The following is a 22,993-nucleotide window of genomic DNA, read 5'->3' as shown; positions in this document are numbered from 1 at the left end:
CAGCATTCATCTCACTGTCATTCCCAACTTGGTAGGAATCCAAGCTGTCATGAAAGAACAGGGCAACATGGTCTTCAAAGAACTAACAACCTACAGTCCAGTCTGTGGCCTGCTTTTGTATAGCCCTCAAGGTAAGAATGGTTTTTACATTTCCTAAGGGGGTGAGGGGAAGGAGGAGAAAGAGAAAAAAGAAGGAAAAGAGGCAGAGACCGATGTAGCCAGACAAACCTAAAACATTTACTATCTGTCCTTTTACAGAAAATCTCCACTGACCTGTGCTCTACTGAAGCCAGAATTCAGAAACTTTATATATTTCTCACTATACTACATTTCAGAAACAAACTGAAGAGTTCAACTCTTGGGCTATCAGGAGCAGCCTTTCCCATTTCCTCCAGTAACCATCCTCCTGCCCACAATCCCCCACCAGCCACGTTACAAATTTCCACCACTTTCTTTCTCTAAATCAAGACTCAACAGAAGAGTGATTTAATGCAAGTACCTGTTCTGCTTTTTCTGTCTCAGCCTTGAGCACCGGCTCCTCCACCTCTTCATCATATACACGCTACATATGGAAGCAAATTCATTGTTAAATGGTCAAAATATCATTTGGAATACATTGCAATATACAAATTCCACACACAATACAAGAAGACAAAGAGAAGAAACAATTATTCAACAAATGGCTGAGGCCATCGGTAAAGGACAAAAAGCAAAAAGCAGCAGTTAATTCACCAAAAATGAAACTTAAAAGGATACAAATGACTAGGAAACATGAAAAAAGTTCAATCTCATGCTTGGTTGTCCAAAGAGTCACAAAAACAATTAAGATATCATTTTCATACCTTTTGCTGAAACCTAATACTTAATGCTGACACGGCAATGATACAGGTACTTAAATGTGAGGCTACTGAAAATGTCAACTGGTAGAACTTACCTACTAGGTAAAGAGAGCTTTAACACTTTGGGCAATGGAAATGGTAAAAGTCTTTTTCATCCTGTTGCTTAAAATGGTTGATAAACTTTTATTATCCCATTTATATTTCTAATAATTTAACTATTAAAGAGAAGACATGGGAACGTGCCCTAGTAAGACTTATTTGAAATCTGCAGTACTTAAGATGGAATACTGGCATACAGATATCATAATAAAATACAGAGGCAAGAAACTGATCCATAATTACATGTAAGCCTAATTTTATATTCACAAAACACATAAATGTATATATACATACTTTCATACAGATGAGTCAGTGAGGAAAAGAACTTACAATAAAGCTTACCCATGTGGGGAAAAAAAACAAAGTAGCATTCCTATCTCATACTACATATATAAGCATCCATGCAGATATATACTTTCCAGGTAAGAATAAAAACACAGATATACAAAGAGGCCTTCACCCAAAATATTTAGAGTTAAGGTAAAAAATGGAAAGTTGGTGCCTGTCAAGCAAATATGGAAAAATATTAAAGTCTGTTGATGCAAAGTGGTGCACATTATTAACATTTGTGATTATTATCTGTTCTTCTCTAGACATTAGAAAGACTCCATTAAAAGTTTTATATTGAAAGATTGTTGGGGTGCCTGGATGGCTCAGTCGTTAAGCATCTGCCTTCGGCTCAGGTCATGATCCCAGGGTCCTGGGATCGAGCCCTGTGTTGGGCTCCCTGCTCAGCAGAGAAGTCTGCCTCTCCCTCTCCATCTGCCTCCCCCCTCTCACACTCTCTCTCAAATAAATAAAATCTTTTTTAAAAAAGTTTTATATTGAGGGCGCCTAGGTGGCTCAGTTGGTTAAGCGACTGCCTTCGGCTCGGGTCATGATCCTGGAGTCTCAGGATCGAGTCCCACATCGGGCTCCCTGCTCAGCATGGAGTCTGCTTCTCCCTCTGACCCTCTTCCCTCTCATGCTCTCTATCTCTCATTCTCTCTCTCTCAATTAAATAAAATCTTTAAAAAAAAAGTTTTATATTGAAAGAGTATTAAAATGCTTATAAAATAATAAACTAATATCAAGAAAAATGCAGCCTACAAATATACACATACAGAAAAGATTAAAGTTAAAAAAAAAAAGGACTAGAAAGAAATATGGCAAAGTGTTCAATGGCTGGGTAACTTGGGGAGGTGGAATTCTAGTTGATTTTTTGTGGTTTTAATTTTTTTATACTTTAGTACTTTTTATCTATGCCAACCTCTTCACAAGTGTTCATTATTTTTGTAACAAGAGAGAAAAAACTTAAAGGCCAATGTCTGCATGGGAAATGGACTTAGAATATATATGCCAGAATGCTGAGAGACACCCCTCCACCATCTGAAATTTCAGATGCTGCTTCTTTTTCCATACTTCTAAAAAATAAATTTTCTATAAAAACAAGAAACTTGGGGGGGCGTAATTTTGAAAGACAGGAACAGAAAAGTAAATAAATCTTAATATTGAAGCTTTCAGACATGGCAGCTACCAAGGTCACTTCAGATTTTAAATAGCGAGACAACCTAAAAGGTTGAGCTTCACGCTCAAGTCTGAACAGCACCAGCATCCTACTCTTTCCCCTGCTTGTCATTAAAAACTACCTCATAAGGGGCGCCTGGGTGGCTCAGTCGTTGAGCGTCTGCCTTCGACTCAGGTCAGGATCCCAGGGTCCTGGGATCAAGCCCCGCATCGGGCTCCCTGCTCGGCGGGAAGCCTGCTTCTCCCTCTCCCACTCCCCCTGCTTGTGTTCCCTCTCTCGCTCTCTCTCTGTCAAAAAATAAATAAAATCTTAAAAAAAAAAAAAAACTACCTCATAAGATACCAGTAGACTATGGCTGGGAGGCCAAACACAACCTCTAAAAAATTATCCAACAAATATATAAAACCCATGGATCTTCTGAGAGTGACAAGAACTATGTATCTCAAGTGCTCAGCAAGCAGCAGATAATCAGTGCTAACTTCCTTCACTCTTACCAGGCTAACCTCACAGCTTCACATGTTTTTTGGTAATTTTAAAATCAGGCAGCCATTCCCAGAATTGTTAAATATAGTATTTTCCCTCAAAGGATCTTTTCTTCATTTGGGGAGACGGGGTAAGAGAGAGGTGGTGAACTGGAGAAAAGGGACCACGGGCTGAGGACTTAACAGATTATAAACAGCCCTGGTCCTTTTCATTTATGTGTTCTTTCATTCATTCATTCATTCAAATATTCATTAGGATCCTACAAATCAGGAATGTGCTGGGCCCAAGGAACACAACATTTAGAACAAATGTGGGACTTGATTTACTAGGGTAGTTTGACCCATCAAATCGTATTAATAAATATGAAATTACAATCATGAGAAGTGCTACTAAAGAACTCATTTCTGGGGCGCCTGGCTGGCTCAGTCAGAAGAGCATGTGACTCTTGACCTTGGGGTCATGAGTTCGAACTCTACTTTGGGTGTAGAGATTACTAAAAAAATAAACTTAAAAAAAAGTCACTTCTAGGTCACTTAATGTTTCAGGACGAAATGCCTGAATTAACAGATTAATGAAACTTTAAGAATTCTGTTCCCTTCTGATAACACACTGAGGCACTGGCCACTGTTAATCAGTATTTCTCCTCCATCAGAGTCCCCTCTTGAGCCTTTACTAAAGGTACTAATTTCTCTTGCCCTAGAAAGTTCTGATTGCACTTTAATTTCACTAATTCTGTAATGCATTTTTCAACCTGCTTTTGAGGTTAATTACTAAAACCCAGAAACCTACCTGTGACTTTGAATACCTTTCCAATAAACTACCATGAAACCAAATGGCACCATCGTTCAAGCCAGAATTGTAATACATAAGTACCAATGTCAGGGTTTGAGGAAAATATGTAAAAATCCTAATCACTGCCAAAACTATTAACGGCATATAGATTTTTTCAGAGTTTTACTACACATCAGCTGTACTCTTCACATCATCATGTTCTGCCACAAATGAGAAGACCAGGTAACACGTGGCATTACAGGGAGGTGTGAGAAGCAGTAAAACTTGGCAGTGGCAACAGGCATGGTGAGAGGGGAATTCTGGCTACAGAATGGAAGGGGAAGAAGCGTAAGGACTAAGGCAATGGAAAGATGTATGGAAAACAGGGAATCCAAGAAGTGAACAGAAATAAAGAACTACTACCAAAAAATAAATAAATAAACAAATAACAGGAACAAAAATACCCACTAGATCAAGGAAAACTCAAAATCTAAAAAAACTTGGCCAGAATGTGACAGCTGAATAAAGCTGTCATACTTATGTATGACACGAAGACTGTGATTAAAAAAAAAAAATTGCTTATGATGCCTCCTCCCAAAAAATTCAATTGGGTACCAATTTAGTACCATGTGGTACAGGCACATTGGGTACAAAGGGACCCTTCCAATTCTACTCCTTGCCCATTCTAGGGCTCCAGCACTGACTGCAGAGAAGAGCTAAGCACTTGACCCAGCAAGAAAGGTACAGAATGAGGGCAAACAAGTATACTTAAAAGGAGACCAAATTTGGCTTGATGAAAAGGAAACGGGGCTGCATGTACCTGTAAAGCGCCTCTGCCAGTGAGAAAGATGCTCAGAACCAAGCATCGACATTCTATATCGATGACCAAAAAGTGACTACAGATTTTACTAGAATACTTGCCACATCTTAACAACTGAGCCACCCAGGCGCCCCAATACTTGCCATATCTTAAACTTACTAGCAAAGAGATCTCTAACACCTTTACTAATATCCTTATTTTACACAGTTTCCCAAAAACAGTAGTGGCAATTCAACATGAACTACTAAAAAAAATGCATTACTATGCGGCAAAAGATACCTGCATGACAATATTTGGCTTTCTCTTCACAATCCTGAATCTTGGGCTTTTATAATTTTGCAATTTTCAAAATCCTTTCTACTACTTTACACCTAACAATCTCAGGAAATAGGCTACTTTAATAATCCTCTTTTCACAGATTAGTTAAGGCTGACACTCAGGAAGTTAACCTTCCTATGAGACATAGAGATCAGCTTAACTAAGCTTCTTCTCCATTCTCATCTCTTAACACCCTCCCCTTCACTCACTGGGCTCTAGCCACATTTGTTTCCTTTCTATTCAGGAATTTCACTATTATGGAGGATTGTGATCTTCTCTAAGGAAAGGTCTATCTAATTTACCTATGTATTCCTAGGACCTAGCACTTAGAAAGTCAATACATATATAGGGAAAAATCACACATGGCTCAAAGCTCAGTACTGTTTAGAGTTGGTTCTGTATCACAGGTTCAGCCATTGTAACAAAATGTTAATATAAAAAAAAAAAAAGACTATTCCAAGTAAGCACACACATGCCTTTAATATAACTTATCAGAACGTGATGGACACAGTCAATATTGCAGCCACATTCTGGTGCCCAGAGGATCAAACTAGGTGTATAGCTCTCCTTAACAGAACATGTCCAGAGTAAGGCTTGTTGGAATGCCATACAAGTCAGCACAACTAAAACTAAAAAGGGATGGAAAAACTAGAATGTAAGAAAATTATATCAGATTTTTTAAAGGCTTGAGAAAATAAACTTTACTAATTAAAAAAAGGCATTAATCCTAGAGAAAGAATCTTCAATTCCCAAGAACCCCTACATTCATCAAATTTAAGGAGGGTAACTAATAATAAATCACTTAATATCACAACAGACTCTTGCTTCTCCAAAAAGCATTATTTGTAAGTCTGATAAAATTAAGTAACTCACGTTCTCAATGAACTGGGTATTAGACAGCATAAGGAAGTCATTGAAGACATTATGAAGGCGACAATCTGTGGCTTTAGTTTCCCGGATTAGTCCATCCACTTGTTTCTTGATTTCATGGGTCCTAGAGATAGTCTGCTGTGAGAATTCCTGTAGAAACTGTAGCAGCTATTTAGAAAACAAGCATACAGCAATATCAATATCACATGCGTCTATTCCGTGCGTCAAAAAAAAAAAAAGAACACATTTCTTTTCACCTCTGTGTGAGGGTGTGTGTGCTGGAATGTAGGGATGCCCCTTTTGACAGTACCCAAGACCAAGCAGCACGGAAAACATTAAAGCAGCTCATCGAAACAGTGGCAAGGAGTCAATGGACACTTGCTACCTCATTTCTGGAGAAAGTCTTGTCTGGTTATCATTCTTCAGAAATCCCAGACGAAGAGCGAAATAACAAACCACCACTCTTATTTTTTTTTAAAATGTATTCATATGGGACTTTGGAATCCCAGTTTTGAGTTTCTAGGGTCCCCAGCCTTTAAAGTCCCACTCCGGGATATCTATATAGAGGCTTGTCTGCCTCCCCATACAGTCCGGGTCCCAATGTGGAATGGCCTCACTGGTGCCCTAGCAATTCCGCGGCGCAGAGAAAAATCTGCCTCCCTCGAGATGGAGATGGGTGCACCGCTAGAAAACCCAAACAAGGAAGAGAACCCCGCATCTGGGCTGCAGTCCAAGTGGGGCACTCAGCCGGCTAAGGACGACGGGCTCGCCCCAGCCCAAGCGCCTAGGGTCCGCCACCTTGGCGTTCTTGAGCGCGGGAAGGGACGTGTTATTAAAAATAACAGAGGCAGCGGGATTGACCGGGTGGAGAAGGAATCGCGGCTCCCGTCCTCCTGCTCGCAGGCCGCGCGTCACCCCAGACGGCCCGCGCTCCCCTCCCGTCCCTGGGGCCCGCCTCTCACGCCCGCATCAGCCGCCAGCGACCAGCTCTGGCTGCTCCTGCGGATCTCCTCCACCGACCAGGGTCGCTCCCACACGGGCTCGGACGCCGGCGCCCGCTCCTGGTCCGGGGTCGTCCGGTTCATCTGCAGCGGGAAGGACGGAGAAGAGGGGGTGAGCTTCGGGGAGGCGGCGGCCCCGCCCCACCCCACCCCGGCCCACCCCGGCCGACTCCTGCCCGCCCCTGCCCGTCACCCTCACCATCCCGGCCGTGCAGTTCGGCGGGCTCCGGGGCAGCCACGACCGCACCCGCTGAGGCCCGCAGGTCTGCGGAAGCAGAGCCCCGAACCCAGAGCTCCGCGGCCCCGGCACGTGATCGTCTCTCACGTGACCTGGCTCGCACGTGACCGGATGTGCGGCGGCGCCAGAAAAAAGAAATGGCCACGGCCTAGGGAGTTGAGTTAGAAGGCCTGCAGCTGGGCTAAAGTGGAAGCTGGGGGGAAAGAGAGGATGCCGACGCCAGGGGGCGCTGGTGGCCGGGTTGTCTTGGAGCGGGAGGACGCAGGCTCTGGCTCCGGAGCACGCTGCCAACCTGGCTTGTCACAAGAGGGGAGTCCCGAAAGGAACCTGTGGAACAACCGGCCTAGGGGCTTCGGCCGTCGGGCGACGTGGGCGGAGGGAAAGCTTTCCCAGCTGCGTCTCTTCCTGGTTGCATCTCCGCTGCCCTTCGCTGCTGGGTCGACGCACTGGCGCTCAGTAAGGGGAGGAGGACGGACCAATCTGACCATCACCGTGCCTGCCGACCTGCTCGGTTTCAACTCTTTGTGTAGGTTCTGCTTAAAAAAGCCTTTTTACTCATTCAGCGTTGTACACGGATTCAAGTGCAGCCTTCTCGTAAGACAAGCAAAAATCTTTTATAATCTGATCTCTGTTGTGAATATATCTTCAATTCTCCCAGCTCCCCACTAGCGCTCAGTGATCCAGATTTTTCCCTCTGCTGAGTCCCTCTTGTGCCAGACCAACTTACTTCTTTAATTAAAAATCCCAGTTTCTTTTCATTCCTTTGTACCCAAGGGCAAGTTACTTAAACTCTGTTATCTTTCGTCCTCAGAAAGAGGAAGATACGTATCTCGCAGGGACATGGTATTAAGTGTGGTGATATTCTTAAAACAGCACGATGCCTGCCTTCTGGCGAGCATTAAACATGGATCTTACCACTTTCCCTATGCTCTTTGTCCAACTCTTGGGCTTTCTTTTGTTTTTTCCTCTATCACCTCAGTGAAAACTTCCCTGATTATCCCAAGTACAGTTTAAATGCCCCTGTCATTTTCTATATATTTGTACAAGTATAATATTGTATTATAATTTATTTATATATGTCTCCCTTTATGAAGTGCTCAGTATTTACCAAACATTTTATACGTATTAATTCATTCAATTCTTAAATGATCCTGTGAAATAGGTACTATTATCTTTATATTATAGTTGAAGAAACAGGCAAAGAAAGATAAGTAACTTCCTCAGGGTTAGACAATCAGTAAAGAGGCAGAGCCCACAACCTACACAGTGAGCCACTGTGCTACACTGTAGCTAGTCTTACTCTCTTAAGGGAACTTTATTTTTAAGTGTTTATCTACCAGCCTTCTAGTAGAATGCCTCGCATTCATAAAAAACAAAACAAAAACGTTTCCAATTTGGTAAAATTTAGGTGAGCCAGTTACTGCACTTGCATCTCATCTGACATCATCAACTTCAGTAGCCAGGTAATGACCCTGGGCTTAATGTGCCTCAAGAACCTTAATCAACATCCCAATTCTCAGAGCCCCTCACTCACACCCTGGACCTTATCACCTTTCTTCTAGATCGATTTTCTTTCTTCTAGATCTGGACTGCAATAGAGCAGCCTCTTAAATTTTCAGGTCTTTCTTTTATCCCCTAGTCTGTTCTCAACTAACCCAAACCTCAACCCCCAGTCCTCTCCTTTTCCCACAATAATACCTTCTTAGCTTTATTTCCTTTCCTGGTCTGCATAGCACGCATGATAGTAGCCATCAACTTCTCTTGAAAGCTCTTTAATATCTTCATGTCACCTTTCTGACACATAGCTCTGCTAGCTCCTAACTTTGAATCAGTCCAGTTATGTCCTTTTTCCTTTCCTGCACCTAGGTTCCCAAATGAAATCACTACAAATTCATATTCTGCAAATTTGGCTGAACCCTCAGAACTGATTAGCAGTCCTTTTACTTATCCTTGATCTTTATACTTATCCTTGATCAGCACCCTTCCATAACTTCACCACAGTTTTTCATATTATCTACCCACTTGCCTCTGCAGCAGAGAACAGACTCCCTCTCCTCACCTCATACTTAAAATGTTTGTATGTATACACACCTTCTGTATCTCATACAGCTCTTTATTTGCACATAACAGAATTTGACTGGCAAACTGACAAAATTGAATTTGGGGTTAAGAACCTACAGAACTCACAGGTAAGGAAAAGGTAAGCAGGCAGGGCTTGGAAAGGGCATAAACCATAGGAACTCAGGAGTCCCCTTTGAGCCAATGCCACCAGAATGACCAAGGTCCAGTCACTTCCCTTCTTGTGTTTCTTTTATGAACTTTCAAATTCCTGAGATAAATAGAATCTGATTGGCTTCCCTTAGACCATACTCCCACTTCTCCGCCTCTTAGTGTGTCCCCAAACAAAAGTTTGGGACTGTTACCAAAAGCAGAGATAAGAGATGCTAGGAAAACAAAAACAATAGGCTACATGCTCACTTTCTTCCAGTCTCTGGAAAAGCTGTCCCCGCTCTTGCCCAAGACTAGTGACCACTAGTTCTTGTTGGAGACTTTCTGGCCTCCCCTGGGATGGTGCTCTCTTGAACTCCCCTTCTTGTCTGTCCAATCCTGCTGTCTTTACTGGCACTTCTCCCATAGAACTTTTCAAATATTTTTCAGTCATGCTTTTTATTGAATTTGCTAGAGAATTCTTGCTCTGCCATAACCATGCCTGAGAATTCAGATAAATCTACCCACTGTAAAGTATATTAAAACTTGTTTCAGGGTGCCTGGGTGGCTCAGTTGGTTAAGCGACTGCCTCCGGCTCAGGTCATGATCCTGGAGTCCCGGGATCGAGTCCCGCATCGGGCTCCCTGCTCGGCAGGGAGTCTGCTTCTCCCTCTGACCCTCCCCTCTCTCATGCTCTCTCTCTCTCTCATTCTCTCTCTCAAATAAATAAATAAAATCTTTAAAAAACAAAAAACAAAAAACTTGTTTCGGGGTGCCTGGCTGGCTCACTGGGTAGAGCATGTGGCTCATGATCTCAGGGTCATGAGTTAAAGCCCCATGTTGGATGTGGACCTACTTTAGAAAAAAACCAAAAAACTTTTTTCATATGCATTTTGATAAGTTCACAGTCTTTTAAATAGTTGTAATAAGAGTTGGGATGTTTTATGATTTACAAGATTTTATTTTTCACATAATGGAAACAATGGCATATTCTTATCTTTATTTTTCAGTTAATGACTATAATGTGGATATTGCTCAAAGTCAGGGACAGGTCTAACAATTTTGTTGAAGACATAAACTCACCATTATACAATCCAGTATTATATATATTATTTCCTAATAACTTAATGGATGTTTCATTGTTCATTAATATTAGAGAATTTAATAAGAGAAAAGGCACTGAAAAAATCTGCCTTACAACTGAAAATCCAGGGGTGCCTGGGTGGCTCAGTCAGTTAAGCGACCAACTCTTGATTTCAACTCAGGTCATGACCTTCGATCATGAGATCAAGCCCTGGGTCAGTTCTGTGCTGGGCTTGGAGCCTGCTTAAGATTCTCTCTCCTGCTGCTCCTTCCCCTGCTTGCCCATGTGCACTCTCTCTTTCTCTCTCTCTCTAAAAAAACAAACAAACAAAACAAACAACTGAAAATCCAGCATTTTAAAAGCTACAGAACTGGTCACTGTTAAGACAGAGTGTCACAAAGTCATTGCTGAAGCTGCAGGTACTAATGGAAAAAGTAACAACAATAATACTAATTTTAAAAGCCTCAATTTATCCAAATTTTCTATCATTTATATAATTCATTTAAGCAGTGCTAAGTATCACACACTTTACATTACAATGTGAGGCAAGGTATTTATAACAAGACAAATGCCATAGCTTCGGTATTAACATATGTAAATGAATTTGGAACCATGACTAAAAGTGCTCAAATTCAGCTGATTTTCTAGGTAATTAAGTGGTATAAATGGTGTGACTATAGCATTAGAATTTGGGATTGTAACCAACTATCTCTTACCAAACCCCCAGTTCCTTTGCATTAATTGCTAGCCCTCAGTGGTTCTGATAATTCTAGAGGACTTGTGAGTTTTGTTTTATGAGAACCCACAAACCTAAAATATACCTCCAATAATATAGTTGACCCAATTTAATAAGTCTACTAACTGTGAGTTATATGCTTTTTTTTAAAGAAATGGTAGTTATAATTTTTTAAAGGTTTTATTTATTCATTTGAGAGAGAGAGAGCACGAAAAGGAGGGAGGGGCAGAAGGAGAGAGAGAAGCAGACTTCCTGCTGAGCAGGGAGCCAGACACTGGGCTGGATCCCAGGACCCTGAGATAATGACCTGAGCCGAAGGCAGACGCTTAACCAACCGAGACACCCAGGTGCCCCAGTTATGATTATTTTTAAAATATTATTTTAGTACTTTATTAATTATATATCTAGTAGTTTGGCATAATTGAAGCCCTCAAAATTACTACCTTTATTATCATTTTGCACTAGTATATGAAGCATAAGCAGCAAATGTATGCAACTATATCCCAACAGTGTCAAGCTCTACAACTCTTCAAGCTAGATTTCTTAACTACAAGATACATTTTACCAATCACCCTTCTCACCAAATTCTTTTTTTTTTCTTTAAAGATTTACTTATTTTGGGGATGCCTGGGTGGCTCAGTCTGTTAAGCGTCTGCTTTCGGCTCAGGTCATGATCCCAGGGTCCTGGGATCAAGTCCTGCATCAGGCTCCTCCTTACCCAGTAAGGAGTCTGCTTCTCCCTCTGCCTGCCGCTCCCTCTGCTTGTGCACTCACTCTCTCTCTCTGACAAATAAATAAAATCTTTTAAAAAAATAAAGATTTACTTATTTGAGAGAGCGAGAGAGAGGATGAGTGGGAGGGGCAGAGAGAGAGGGAGAGAGAATCTCAAACAGACTCTGCACTGAGCGTGGAGCCTGACGCGGAGCTCTATCTCACGACCCTGAGATCATGACCTGAGCTGAAACCAAGAGTGGGATGCTTAACCAACTTTGCCAACCAGACATCCCATCAAATTCCTTTTAATGTGACTCACAAAATTATTTATGACATTGTTCTTCCTTTCTGGTAAAACCTCTAGTGTAGTTCAACAAATTACTTCCTGCAAGGTGATTTTACAACTCTTAAAATGTACTTGTAATTATTCTAGGTAGCCTTTATCTGAAGTGTTTTTGAAATACTGATGACTGCAAAAATCTTCCATCTTATAGCAGTTTCTAACTTAATTTAAGGTACATACAATAATGTAAACCACTAGCTGCTTGCCTTTTCAATAAAGGTAGAATTCAAGTCAAAGGTATTAAGTAATTTGTTATGTTTTCTCTGTTCAGTATGATTAATTTTGCATCTTTAGGGTATCAGGCTAAGAAAGCTGACAAAAAAAAAAAAAAGAGTACATGCTTTTCTGCTTTTATAATGCATAGCTCTCAGATGTCGCACTGAAATACTCCCAGATTTAAAATAGCCACGTTTGAGCCTGACCATCAAATGTGTTACATGTAATGTAAGGATTGATTTTCTAATTCTACTTTCTTGAAAATAAAGTCTAACCAACCTGCTTTATTTTACAGAGGCCCCTCCAGTGGGCAAGCCATGGTTCTTCTTAGAGTCATTTGAAGTACCAGAGAGAAGATTTTTTTCCACGAACAGGCAGTTCAGATGCTCCACATGAGGTGAGTCAGAAATGCTTCCCAGTTAGAAAACCCAAACATCAGGCACCCCACAGTAAGTACAACATGCTCCTCTAAGGGATCCCTGCTCTCTGACCTGGGCAGAAAAGCTGATCCACATACAGAGTGACAGAGGCTGATGAGTTATGGGAATCAAGCAGCTTTGCTTGCTGATACTAAACTCTGACTTTATATGTCAACAAGCAGCACTTTCTGGGCCATCAGGAATGCATTTCTACCACAGCCTTTCTCCCTGCCTCTGTTAATCATTGAGCTCTCTTTTTCTGAATCTGAGAGTGAGTCAAGGCTTTAGGTGGCCTGGATAAAGCTTCAAAAGTTGGAATTTTAAATTAGCTGCAAGTCCTTAGAGTTTTGGTACTATATCACATTAAATAACCCTTCCACATATTTATCCAACCTCCCTTTGCCTCTGCTACTTGCCCAAATGTATCAGAAGGCAGGCCATCTGGCCTGTACCTTCAAGTGATGCCAACATCATTGCCAGAAGTGGTTGACAAGTCTTATCAGGAAACATTGTAACCTTCCTAGGAATCCAGTTCCTGCACTGACAGTTTAATGAAAGCTAAACTAGGAAATGCTCCTACATCACAATAGTTTTGCTCACCCATTTGCTTCCCTCTTGCCAGTAACAAGTCTGTAACTCCTACGTTTGGCAAAGAGATTGATTATATATAATATTCCAATATTTTATAAATATAATATTTATTATGTATAATTAAATTTTTTCTCATCTTTAAATGTTTTTACTTTTTTTTTTAAAGATTTTATTTGACAGAGCAAGACAGTGAGAGCAGGAACACAACCAGGGGGAGTGGGAGAAGGAGAAGCAGGCTTCCTGCCGAGCAGGGAGCCTGATGCGGGGCTCAATCCCAGTACCCTGGGGTTATGACCTGAGCTGAAGGCAGACGCTTAATGACTGAGCCACCCAGGTGCCCCAAATGTTTTTATTTTTTAATTTGAAATCATTTCAGGTTTATAAAAAGATTGCCAAAATATTACAAAGAATTCCCATATATCCTTTACCCAGTTTCCCCAAATGTTTATAACCTACATAAACATAGGACAGCCAACCAGTAAATAGTGATGCATTATTATTATCTAATCTATAGACCTCATTTAAACTTGTCACTTGTCCCATGTCCTTTTATCTATCTAGGACCACATAGTACATTTATCATGTTTCCTTACTCTCCTTTAATTCTGGAAAATTCCTTCATCTTTTGATTATTAGCCAATTCTTGTATACAATTTCCCTCAGTTTCCTCATGATTAAATGCAGGCTATGCATTTTCAACAAGAATACGCTATAGAAAAAAACAAATATGCAAAAATATTTTGGCTAACAATGAAAAGGAAAATCTGAGGAGCCCTAGCCTTATCAGACAAGAAAACATAATATAAAGCCTCTGTAACAAAACTGTGCAGTATCGGTGCATGAGTAGACAAACAGACCAGCAGAATAGAATAGAATAGAATAGAATAGAAAAGAAAGTCCCAAAATAAACCGAGGCACATTTGGAAACTTGGAATATTGGTAAAGGGTCATCTCAAGCTGCTGGGGCAAAAATGGATTTTCTAAAAAATAGTGCTGAGGGCGCCTGGGTGGCTTAGTCATTAAGCGTCTGCCTTCAGCTCAGGTCATGATCCCAGGATCCTGGGATCGAGTCCCACATCGGGCTCCCTGCTCCACGGGAAGCCTGCTTCTCCCTCTCCCACTCCCCCTGCTTGTGTTCCTGCTCTCGCTGTCTCTCTCTGTCAAATAAATAAATAAAAATCTTTAAAAAAAAAATAAAATAAATAAAATAAAAAATAGTGCTGAAAACAACTGAGGAGCCATTTGGGGAAAGATAAAAGTAGAACCATACCTAACACTTCACATAAAAATAAATTCTGGGGCGCCTGAGTGGCTCAGTCATTAAACGTCTGCCCCGCATCGGGCTCCCTGCTCAGCGGGAAGCCTGCTTCTCCCTCTCCCACTCGCCCTGCTTGTGTTCCTGCTCCTTCTCTCTCTGTCAAATAAATAAATAAAATCTTTTAAAAATAAATAAATAAATAAATACTAACTGGATTAGAGATCTAAATGCAAAAACTGAAACTTACAAGTACTAGCAGACAACACAAATGGCTTCCTCTTTAGCTTCAGTGTAGGGAAAAGTCTAACTATGACTTGAAATCCAGAATAATAAAAAAAAAAATGATAAATTTGCATTAAAACATTTCTCATGGTCAAAAGCCATCATAAACAAAGTCAGAGCACAATTGACAAACCAGGAGAAAATATTTGCAACATATATAACAGACAAATGGCTAATATCACTGACATATTAAGGGGATATTAAAGAGCTCTTAAAATTGGGGCACCTGGGTGGCTCAGTCAGTTAAGCGTCTGTCTTTGGCTCCGGTCGTGATCCTGAAGTCGTGGGATCAAGTTCCACATCAGGCTCTCTGCTTAGCGGGGAGCCTGCTTCTCCCTCTCCCTCTGCCTGCTGCTCTCCCTGCTTGTGTACTCTCTCTCTCTCTTTCTCTCTCTCTGTCAAATAAATAAAATCTTTTTCAAAAAAATTAAGTAGCAAGACACCACAAAGAAACAGAGCTACTTGCCAGTATCCCTGATGAATGTAGATGCAAAAATCCTCAACAAAATATTAACAAACCAAATCCAACAATACAATGAAAAAGACAACATTCATCACGATCAAGGGGGTTGTATTCCCAGGATGTAAGGGTGTTTCAATATTCAAAAATCAATCAATGTGTGATACATCATTTCAATAAGAGAAAGGATAAAACTCATATGATCATCTCGATAAACACAGAAAAAGCATTGACAGAGTACAACATCCATTCATGATAAAAGCCCTCAACAAGGTAGATCTAGAGGAAATATACCTCAGCATAATAAAGGCCATATATGAAAAACCCACAGCAAACATCATACTCAATGGGGAAAAACAGAGCTTTTCCCCGAAGGTCAGAAACAAGACAAAGATGTCCATTCTCACCACTTTAATTCAACATAGTACTGGAAGTCCTAGCCACAGCAATCGGACAACAAAAAAAAGAAAAGGCATCCAAATTGGTAAGGAAGAAGTAAAACTTTCACTATTTATAGATGACATGATATTATATATAGAAAACCTGAAAGACTCTACCAAAAAACTACTAGCAACAGTGTGCTATTGCTCATGTCATCATTTCTTATTGAAAACCAGGCATTTTAAATAATATAATTTGGCAACTCTGTAAGTCAGAGACCTACCATCCAGGATTTATTTTAGTTAATGTTTGGTGCAGTGGTTGTTGTTATGTGTTTGCATAGTGACTTTCCTGTACTAATTTTGTAGTCTGTTTTCTTTGTCATGTGTGACCACTAAAGTCTCTGTTCACTTAACTCAGGGGTTAGGCAATAATTGGACAGAGATTCCTTAAATGCCTGGCACCAGTAAGTTTCCCAGCCTTTGCCAAGGGGTCTGTGTCTGTGTGTTAGGGCAAACCTTAAATCTGGCAGTTTACAACTCAGGCTTAGCCTTCACTTCCTGTTTATACAGAGCCTCAGCACTAACCAGAGGTGAGAGATTAGAGCCTTCTCAAGTCTTTCCTGGGCATGTGCACTGGCTTGTACATCAAATGGCCTCTAGCTCCCCAGGAATGTGTTGGCATATTTCAGTCTTCTATGGACATCTCATTCCCCAAACTTCCTTTTCAGTTTTTGGGCAGTCTCTTCTTTGCTCTATAACTGTTACCCTTTTTCATGTACCTTCAATATTAAACAGTCACTACTGATTTTATTTTTTAAACAAATGTTCCAGGAAAAGGCTTTTGCAGTGAGTAAGCTCTGAATGAGGTCAAATAAAGATAAGCCCTGTGAGTGGGAATTTCCAGGAGCCTCTAAAAAGGTCAAACTATGTAATTCTCTTGGAGTGGGGCTTTTTCAGGAGCCCCAAACCTGTCTGTTCTCTCCAGTGGTTGCTAGGTAGCTGGGTTCCACAGCTACCATGTTATGAGGCTGTTGACTTTCAAAGCTACCATAGAGCTGGTAAGAAGGGGATCAGAATAGGGCAAGTTATAATTCTGAAAAGCTCCCTGTTCTTACTGGAATTCAGCCATTTTTCTTGAATAAATGTTCCTTGGATTGTTGCAAGCCTTTGGTTCATCTTCAGAGTTCTGAAAAAGTTGATTTTGAAATTTTTTGCCAGAGTTCTCATTGCTTTTATGGGGGGAGTGAATTTTTGGAGGTTCTTAGTCTGCCATTCCATTCTCTGGTGGAATTTTGAAGTTTCCTTTCTATAGATATTATACATTTTAAATTGGTTTATTTGGTTTTCTGTGTGTTGAGTTGTATCTTTAGATACTTTGGATCTAACCCCTTATCAGATAAACCATTTGCAAATATTTTCTCCCATCCAGTAGGCTGTCTTATTTAGGAAACCTCTTGATCATTGTACATTAGTTTTGTACACAACCGTTTTGTTAAGTTGTCGTATTGCTTATAATAGTTTCGTTGTTGGTGGTTCTGAATTTTCGGGTAAATAAAGGTGTTTTCTAGAAATAATACCTTTGCCATCTTTTTCCCCTCCAATGTTAAACCTCTTTTTCTTATTTAAATACATTTGTTAATACCTCCAAAGCCATTGTTAACAGTAGTAACAATGAGCATTCTTATATTGTTCCTTACTTAAGTGGGTATTCTTTCATTATTTTACCATTAAGCTTGATGCTACCTTTTTTTTCAGTCATCTTCATAGTTTTTAAATACATGCAGATGACCTATGCTTTCTGCCTGACTATTCATCATGGCTTCATTTCAAGGCAAATCTATTCCAGCCCTTCCTTGTCTAGGCTGGCCTCCTTCTAGACACAACATTCTTCCATATCTCCCCCTGGAGCAGAGCAACTAGGATTTCATCCTCTGGAGGAATACCCCAAACAGAGAAATAGGGCGCAGAGATGACTACAGCAGTAACAACATATCAGAGGTCAACCTTTGAGAATATTAAAGCAAATATCTTAAATTAGTGTTAGCAAACAGAATCCAGATAACAATAGGCCAGTAACATGTCTTTTTTCCAAGTATGCAAGTATTCCAATAAAAGGGAATTTGATAGTATAAGTTGCCATCTTAAAAGTTCAAAGAAGGTGATCTACTATCTTATACCATACATAAAAATTAACTCAAAATGGATTAAAGACACAAAAACAAAGGTGACAAAAGCAAAAATAAGCAAGTGGGACTATATCAAACTAAAAAGCATCTGTGCAGGAAGAAAAACATCAGTGAAATGAAAAGGCAACCTACAGGATGGGAAAAATTTGCAAAACTGATATATATCTGATAAGAGGTTAATATCCAAAATATATAAAGAACTCGCACAACTCAATAGCAAAAAACAAACAAACCCTGAACAATCCAAGTAAAAACTGGGCAGATCTATGATACAGATAGCCAATGGGGTACAAGGTGCTCAACATCACTAATCATCAGGAAAATGCAAATCAGAACTACAATGAGATATCACCTCACCTGTTAAAAACAAAACAAAAACAAAAAATAGGGGTGCCTGGGTGGTTTAGTCGTTAAGTGTCTGCCTTCAGCTCAGGTCATGATCCCAGGGTCCTGGGATCGAACCCCACATCGGGCTCCCTGCTTAGCGGGAAACCTGCTTCTCCCTCTCCCGCTCCCTCTGCTTGTGTTCCCTCTCTCACTGTCTCTCTCTCTGTCAAAAAATAAATAAAATCTTTAAAAATAAATAAATAAACACAAAAAATAGCAAGAAACAGCAAGGGCTGATGAGAACATAGAGAAATGGGAACTCTTGTGCACTCTTGATTGGAATGTTATTTGGTACAGTCACTATGGAAAACAGTATGGAATTTCCTCAAAAATTAAAAATAGAATTACATATCCAGCAATTCCACATCTCAGCATTTATCTGAAGAAAATGTGAACACTAATTCATAAAGATATATGTACCCTCATGTTCATTGTGTCACCAGCTAGACTCTAAGACCTGACCTTTACTGCCCCCTTGCTTATACTCACTGACCTTTGCCCACATTTTTCCTTAAGTTCTTTCCAGCTTATCTTTTAACTCAGGCAAATGGAAACTGAAGCACCCCTCAAGTAATAGTAACTGCCCTGACAAGATCTCCTGCTGGCCCAGGCCACCCAGACCAGTTTGAGCATGACCCCACTGACCTGGGGTTGTTCCACTGACCTTTGCAGGATATAATTCAGAAACAACCAGATAGAAGAGATGCATATGGCAAAGTATGTGGGGAAGGGCGTGATTTTTCATGCCTTCTCTGGGTGCCACTTTCCCTGCACCTCCCAGTGTCCTCCAACCCAGAAGCTTTCAGAACCGCCCCCCCCCCCACTTCCTGGGCTTTTATGGAAGCTTCATTATCACATAGGCCTAGTTGATAAGTCATGGCCATTGGTGATTGATCAACCTCCAGCTCTTCCCTTCCCCTGAGGTCAAGCCTTTAATAACCTCTAACAACAAAGTTGGTTCCCCTAGCAATCAATCCCCACACTTAGGGGCTTTCAAAAGTCACCTCATTGGGTGCCTGGGTGGCTCAGATGGTTAAGCGTCTGCCTTCGGGCTCAGGTCATGATCCCAGGGTCCTGGGATCGAGTCCCGCATCGGGCTCCCTGCTTCTTGGGAGCCTGCTTCTCCCTCTGCTTCTCTCTCTCTCTCTCTCTCCTCCTCTGTCTCTCATGAATAAATAAACAAATAAATCTTTAAAAAAAAAAGTCACCTTATTAACATAAATATAGATGTAGTGGAAAGGGGCTTGTTATGAATAACAAAAGACACCTTCATTGCTCTTATCGTTTAGAAAATCCCAAGGGTTTTACGAACTCTGTGCTAGGAGTGGGGATAAAGATCAAATATATATTTTTATTATAAATCACAATATTACAGTGCCCCAAATGAGGAGCAAAAGAAATGGCATCTTGTTACTTTGCACACATCAACTTAATTTTGATTTCAAGTCCCCATCCCACTGGGATGGTAGATAATTTCATCTCAGCCCTTTTGGGGAGTTTTTTCCTGTTCTCCAGGGCATGCTTAGGTTATAGGGATTACACAGAGTCAAGATTTTGGAACAGGTGCCCATGTGGTTTTCAGACTCCTGTCTCCTCATGTTTTTGGGGAGACACATTGTCTCTGGCCATGTGGTCTCTTTGGATCTATAGCTGCTACATGGGGTGCAAGAGCAGCTGTCCCAGAGTGTCCCAAAAGGACCAGGTTCGGCCAGTTGCCGCTGACAAAATCCACAGGCAGAAAGACAAGCAGTGGTGAAATAAGAAAGGAGTTTATTTCAGTGAGGCCAACACCAGGAAGACAGCAGACTAGCGTCTCAAAAGACTGTCTCCAAAGTGCTAAATATACTTCCAGGTTTATATAAGGAAAAGGTGCGACAAAGGTCACTGGGTACATGCAGCTGGGCAGTCATGGTCAGGTTGTCTTGGGGTCAATCAAGCAGGGTCTTGCCGGCTCAGGACCATCCTTATTGCTTGAGTGGGTAGTTTCAGTTTCCATCTGGGGATGCTTTGCCCATAGGGTCTTTTGTCTAAGTTAAGAGATAAGTTGGAGAGAACTTAATGGATTAGAAAGTACTGACTGAGGTCAAAATGGAGTTAGTTGGAGTCGTCTTTCAATACTTCATTATTTTTATTGCTTAATAATATTCCTTATGGATAGACTACATTTTGTTTATCCATTCATCCGTTACATACATTTGGCTTGTTTTTACCTATTTTTTTTTTAACTATTGACTCTTGTGAATAATACTGTTGTAAACATTAATGTACAAGTATAGGGGCGCCTGGGTGGCTCAGTCATTGGGTGTCTGCCTTTGGCTCCGGTCATGATCTCAGGGTCCTGGGATCGAGCCCCGCATCGGGCTCCCTGATCGGTGGGAGGCCTGCTTCTCCCTCTCCCACTTCCCCTGCTTGTGTTCCCTCTCTTGCCTATGTCTCTCTCTGTCAAATAAATAAATAAATCTTAAAAAAAAAAAGATGGTAATGTACAAGTATATATCTGAGTACCTGTTTTTAATGCTCTTGGGTATATACCTAGGAGTGGAATTGCTAGGTTAAATGGTAACTCTATGTTTGACTTTTTAAGGAAAAAGGATATTTTGAGAAACATCCAGTTTCTATATCTTATTCTTGGCAACACTTGCTTTTATCTGTCTTTTTGATTATAGCCATCCTAGTGAGAATGAAGTAGTATCTCACTGTGGCTTTGATTTACATTTCTCTAATGACTAAAGATGTTGAGCATCTTTTCATGTGCTTACTGACCATTACAAAGGACTCTTTTTAAAACTTTTAATTTCGATTTAATTTCACATTTACAGAAAAGTTCCAGAATAGTAAAAAAAAAAAAAAAAAAAAATCCTGTATACTCTTCACCCAGAATCACCAATTGTTAACATTATGTCCCCATTCAAGTTATTTCCTCTCTCTTGTCTCTGAGCAATCTGAGAGTAATGCACATTCATCATGCCCCTTTTTCCATGGATAGTTGTATGAATTTCCTGAGAACAATGGCTTTTTTCTTAAACATGACCTCAGTACATTTATCAAAATCCTGAAACTTTTTTTTTAAAGACTTTATTTTAAAGTAATCTCTACACCCAATGCAGGGCTCCAACTTATTACCCTGAGATCAAGAGTCACATGCTCCACTGACTGAGCCAGTCAGGCACCCCAAAATCCTGAAAACTTAACATTGATAAAATAATGGTCTAATCCATTCTATATTTGAATTTCACCAGTTGTCTAGATATTCTAGATTTGAGTCCAGGATCCGATATAGGATCACATTTGTTTTAGTTGCCTTTAATCTGAAACACTTCCTCAGCCTTTCTTCATGTTTCATGGCCATGATATTTTGAAGAGTATGGGCCAGCTATTATGTAAAATATGTTCACATGATGTTTCCTTGTGATTAGATAAAGAGATGCATTTTTGGCAGGAATTCCACAAAGGAATGTCCTCAGGGCATCATAGCAGGAGGCTCATTTTAACCCCAACCTTGGCAATTAGATTTGATTCTTTGGTTAGGTTGTATCACTTAGCCTCCATTGAAATTCTTTTTTCTTTTGTAATTAATAAGCAATTTGGAGGAGTTACTTTTAGTTGATATAATATTCTGCTCCTCATTAAATTTCCACTCACTAGTTTCAGCATACTGTGTCTTTATAAAAAATCAGTTCTGAGGGATGCCTCAGTGGCTCAGTTGGTTAAGTGTCTGACTCTTGATTTAGGCTCAGGTCATGATCTCAGGGTCCTGAGACGGAGGCCAGAGTCAGGCTCCATGCTCAGTGGGGAGTCTGCTTCTCTTCCTCTCCCACTGCGCCCCCGCACTTGCATGTGCTCTCTCTAAAATAAATAAATAAATCTTTTTAAAAAATCAGTTCTGAGGTATAATTTATAGACAGTAAAATTCACCTATTTTGAGTGGTCAGTTGGATGAGTTTTGGCAAATGAGTAGAGTCATATAACCAGTACAATAAAAATGTAGAGCATTTCTGTCACTCCAAAAAGGTCAAAGGGGGCTCTTCTTACTAATGTGAGACAATAGATAGAAACCCAGACACGTGCTATCCTAATCTTAAAGAACCTTGAATCTCTTTCTGAACCAGGCCTGACCTTCAAGCTCATTGTCTTGGTAGGAACTCAAAACACTTTATCCCTGACTCTACGAGTGGGAAGCCACAAGGCAACAGGTCATACAGTACATGAAAACATATTGGAACTGTTTCCAAAAATATCCCTCCATGCACTAGGAGTTCTGTTTGTCTTCACTGCAAGGCTCTTGCAGGCCTGATGTCCTCTGAGAGGCCACAGGAGGATTGGTTCCTTCACCACCCTGAGAGTCCAGGAAACAGAGCAGCTGTTGCCCCATAGTGCTGCTGTCACCATGTGCAGTGGGTTGAGGACACTTAGAGACCTGGCTTGCTCTCCCTGAGCCCCACGAGAATTGAGTACAACTTTCCTTTCCTGCTCAAAGACTGTCCTACCTACCTGGGGATTCTGTGGCCCACACCCTTTTCTCTGCTGCCTGTCCTGGGTTGGGTAATGGGTAGGTCAAGAGCTCCGTTTCAGGGACCCCAGTCAGTGACTCAATCTATTGCTCCCATCTCCAACTCTCTTTTCCCAGGGCTATGGGAGCTTCATCTAGTCTGCTTGGTATTAGGTATTTTTCTGGGCCCAGTGCTCAAGCTAAGAATTGGATTTGTTAATGCCCCCAAAGCCTTTTTCTCCTAAAGCTATTATCTCTGCCATGGACTGTGAAAATCTAATTTTGAAATTA

The 22,993-nt window shown here is 40.8% G+C and overlaps 2 protein-coding genes across 8 annotated transcripts in view; one reads left to right on the top strand and one right to left on the bottom strand.

The window, feature by feature from the left end:
• WASHC2A (WASH complex subunit 2A) overlaps positions 1-7,032 on the bottom strand; it is a 51,663-nt gene extending 44,631 nt beyond the window's left edge. For 3 of the 5 annotated variants that reach the window (XM_027587180.2, XM_027587195.2, XM_027587187.1), the window contains exons 1-4: positions 6,908-7,032; positions 6,670-6,792; positions 5,711-5,875; positions 500-562 (exon numbers count right to left, since the gene is read on the bottom strand). In XM_027587180.2, the coding sequence (XP_027442981.1) occupies positions 500-562; positions 5,711-5,875; positions 6,670-6,792; positions 6,908-6,910 (354 nt within the window). In that variant the 5' untranslated portion in view covers positions 6,911-7,032. Of the gene's footprint in view, positions 1-499; positions 563-5,710; positions 5,876-6,669; positions 6,793-6,907 lie in introns of those variants that run through there. The other 2 variants (XM_027587205.1, XM_027587210.1) reach the window with 2 other exon arrangements.
• A 231-nt stretch (positions 7,033-7,263) lies between these two features.
• Positions 7,264-22,993, top strand: part of NCOA4 (nuclear receptor coactivator 4) — a 61,870-nt gene continuing 46,140 nt past the window's right edge. For 2 of the 3 annotated variants that reach the window (XM_027587299.2, XM_027587281.2), the window contains exons 1-2: positions 7,336-7,472; positions 12,543-12,644. The gene's annotated coding sequence lies outside the window, so the exon portion shown is untranslated. Of the gene's footprint in view, positions 7,473-12,542; positions 12,645-22,993 lie in introns of all 3 variants that reach the window. The other variant, XM_027587291.2, reaches the window with a different exon arrangement.

The sequence above is a fragment of the Zalophus californianus genome, chromosome 15 (assembly GCF_009762305.2).
Source record: "Zalophus californianus isolate mZalCal1 chromosome 15, mZalCal1.pri.v2, whole genome shotgun sequence".
NCBI classification, from domain to species: domain Eukaryota; kingdom Metazoa; phylum Chordata; class Mammalia; order Carnivora; family Otariidae; genus Zalophus; species Zalophus californianus.
This window is presented reverse-complemented; position numbering and strand designations above follow the sequence as displayed.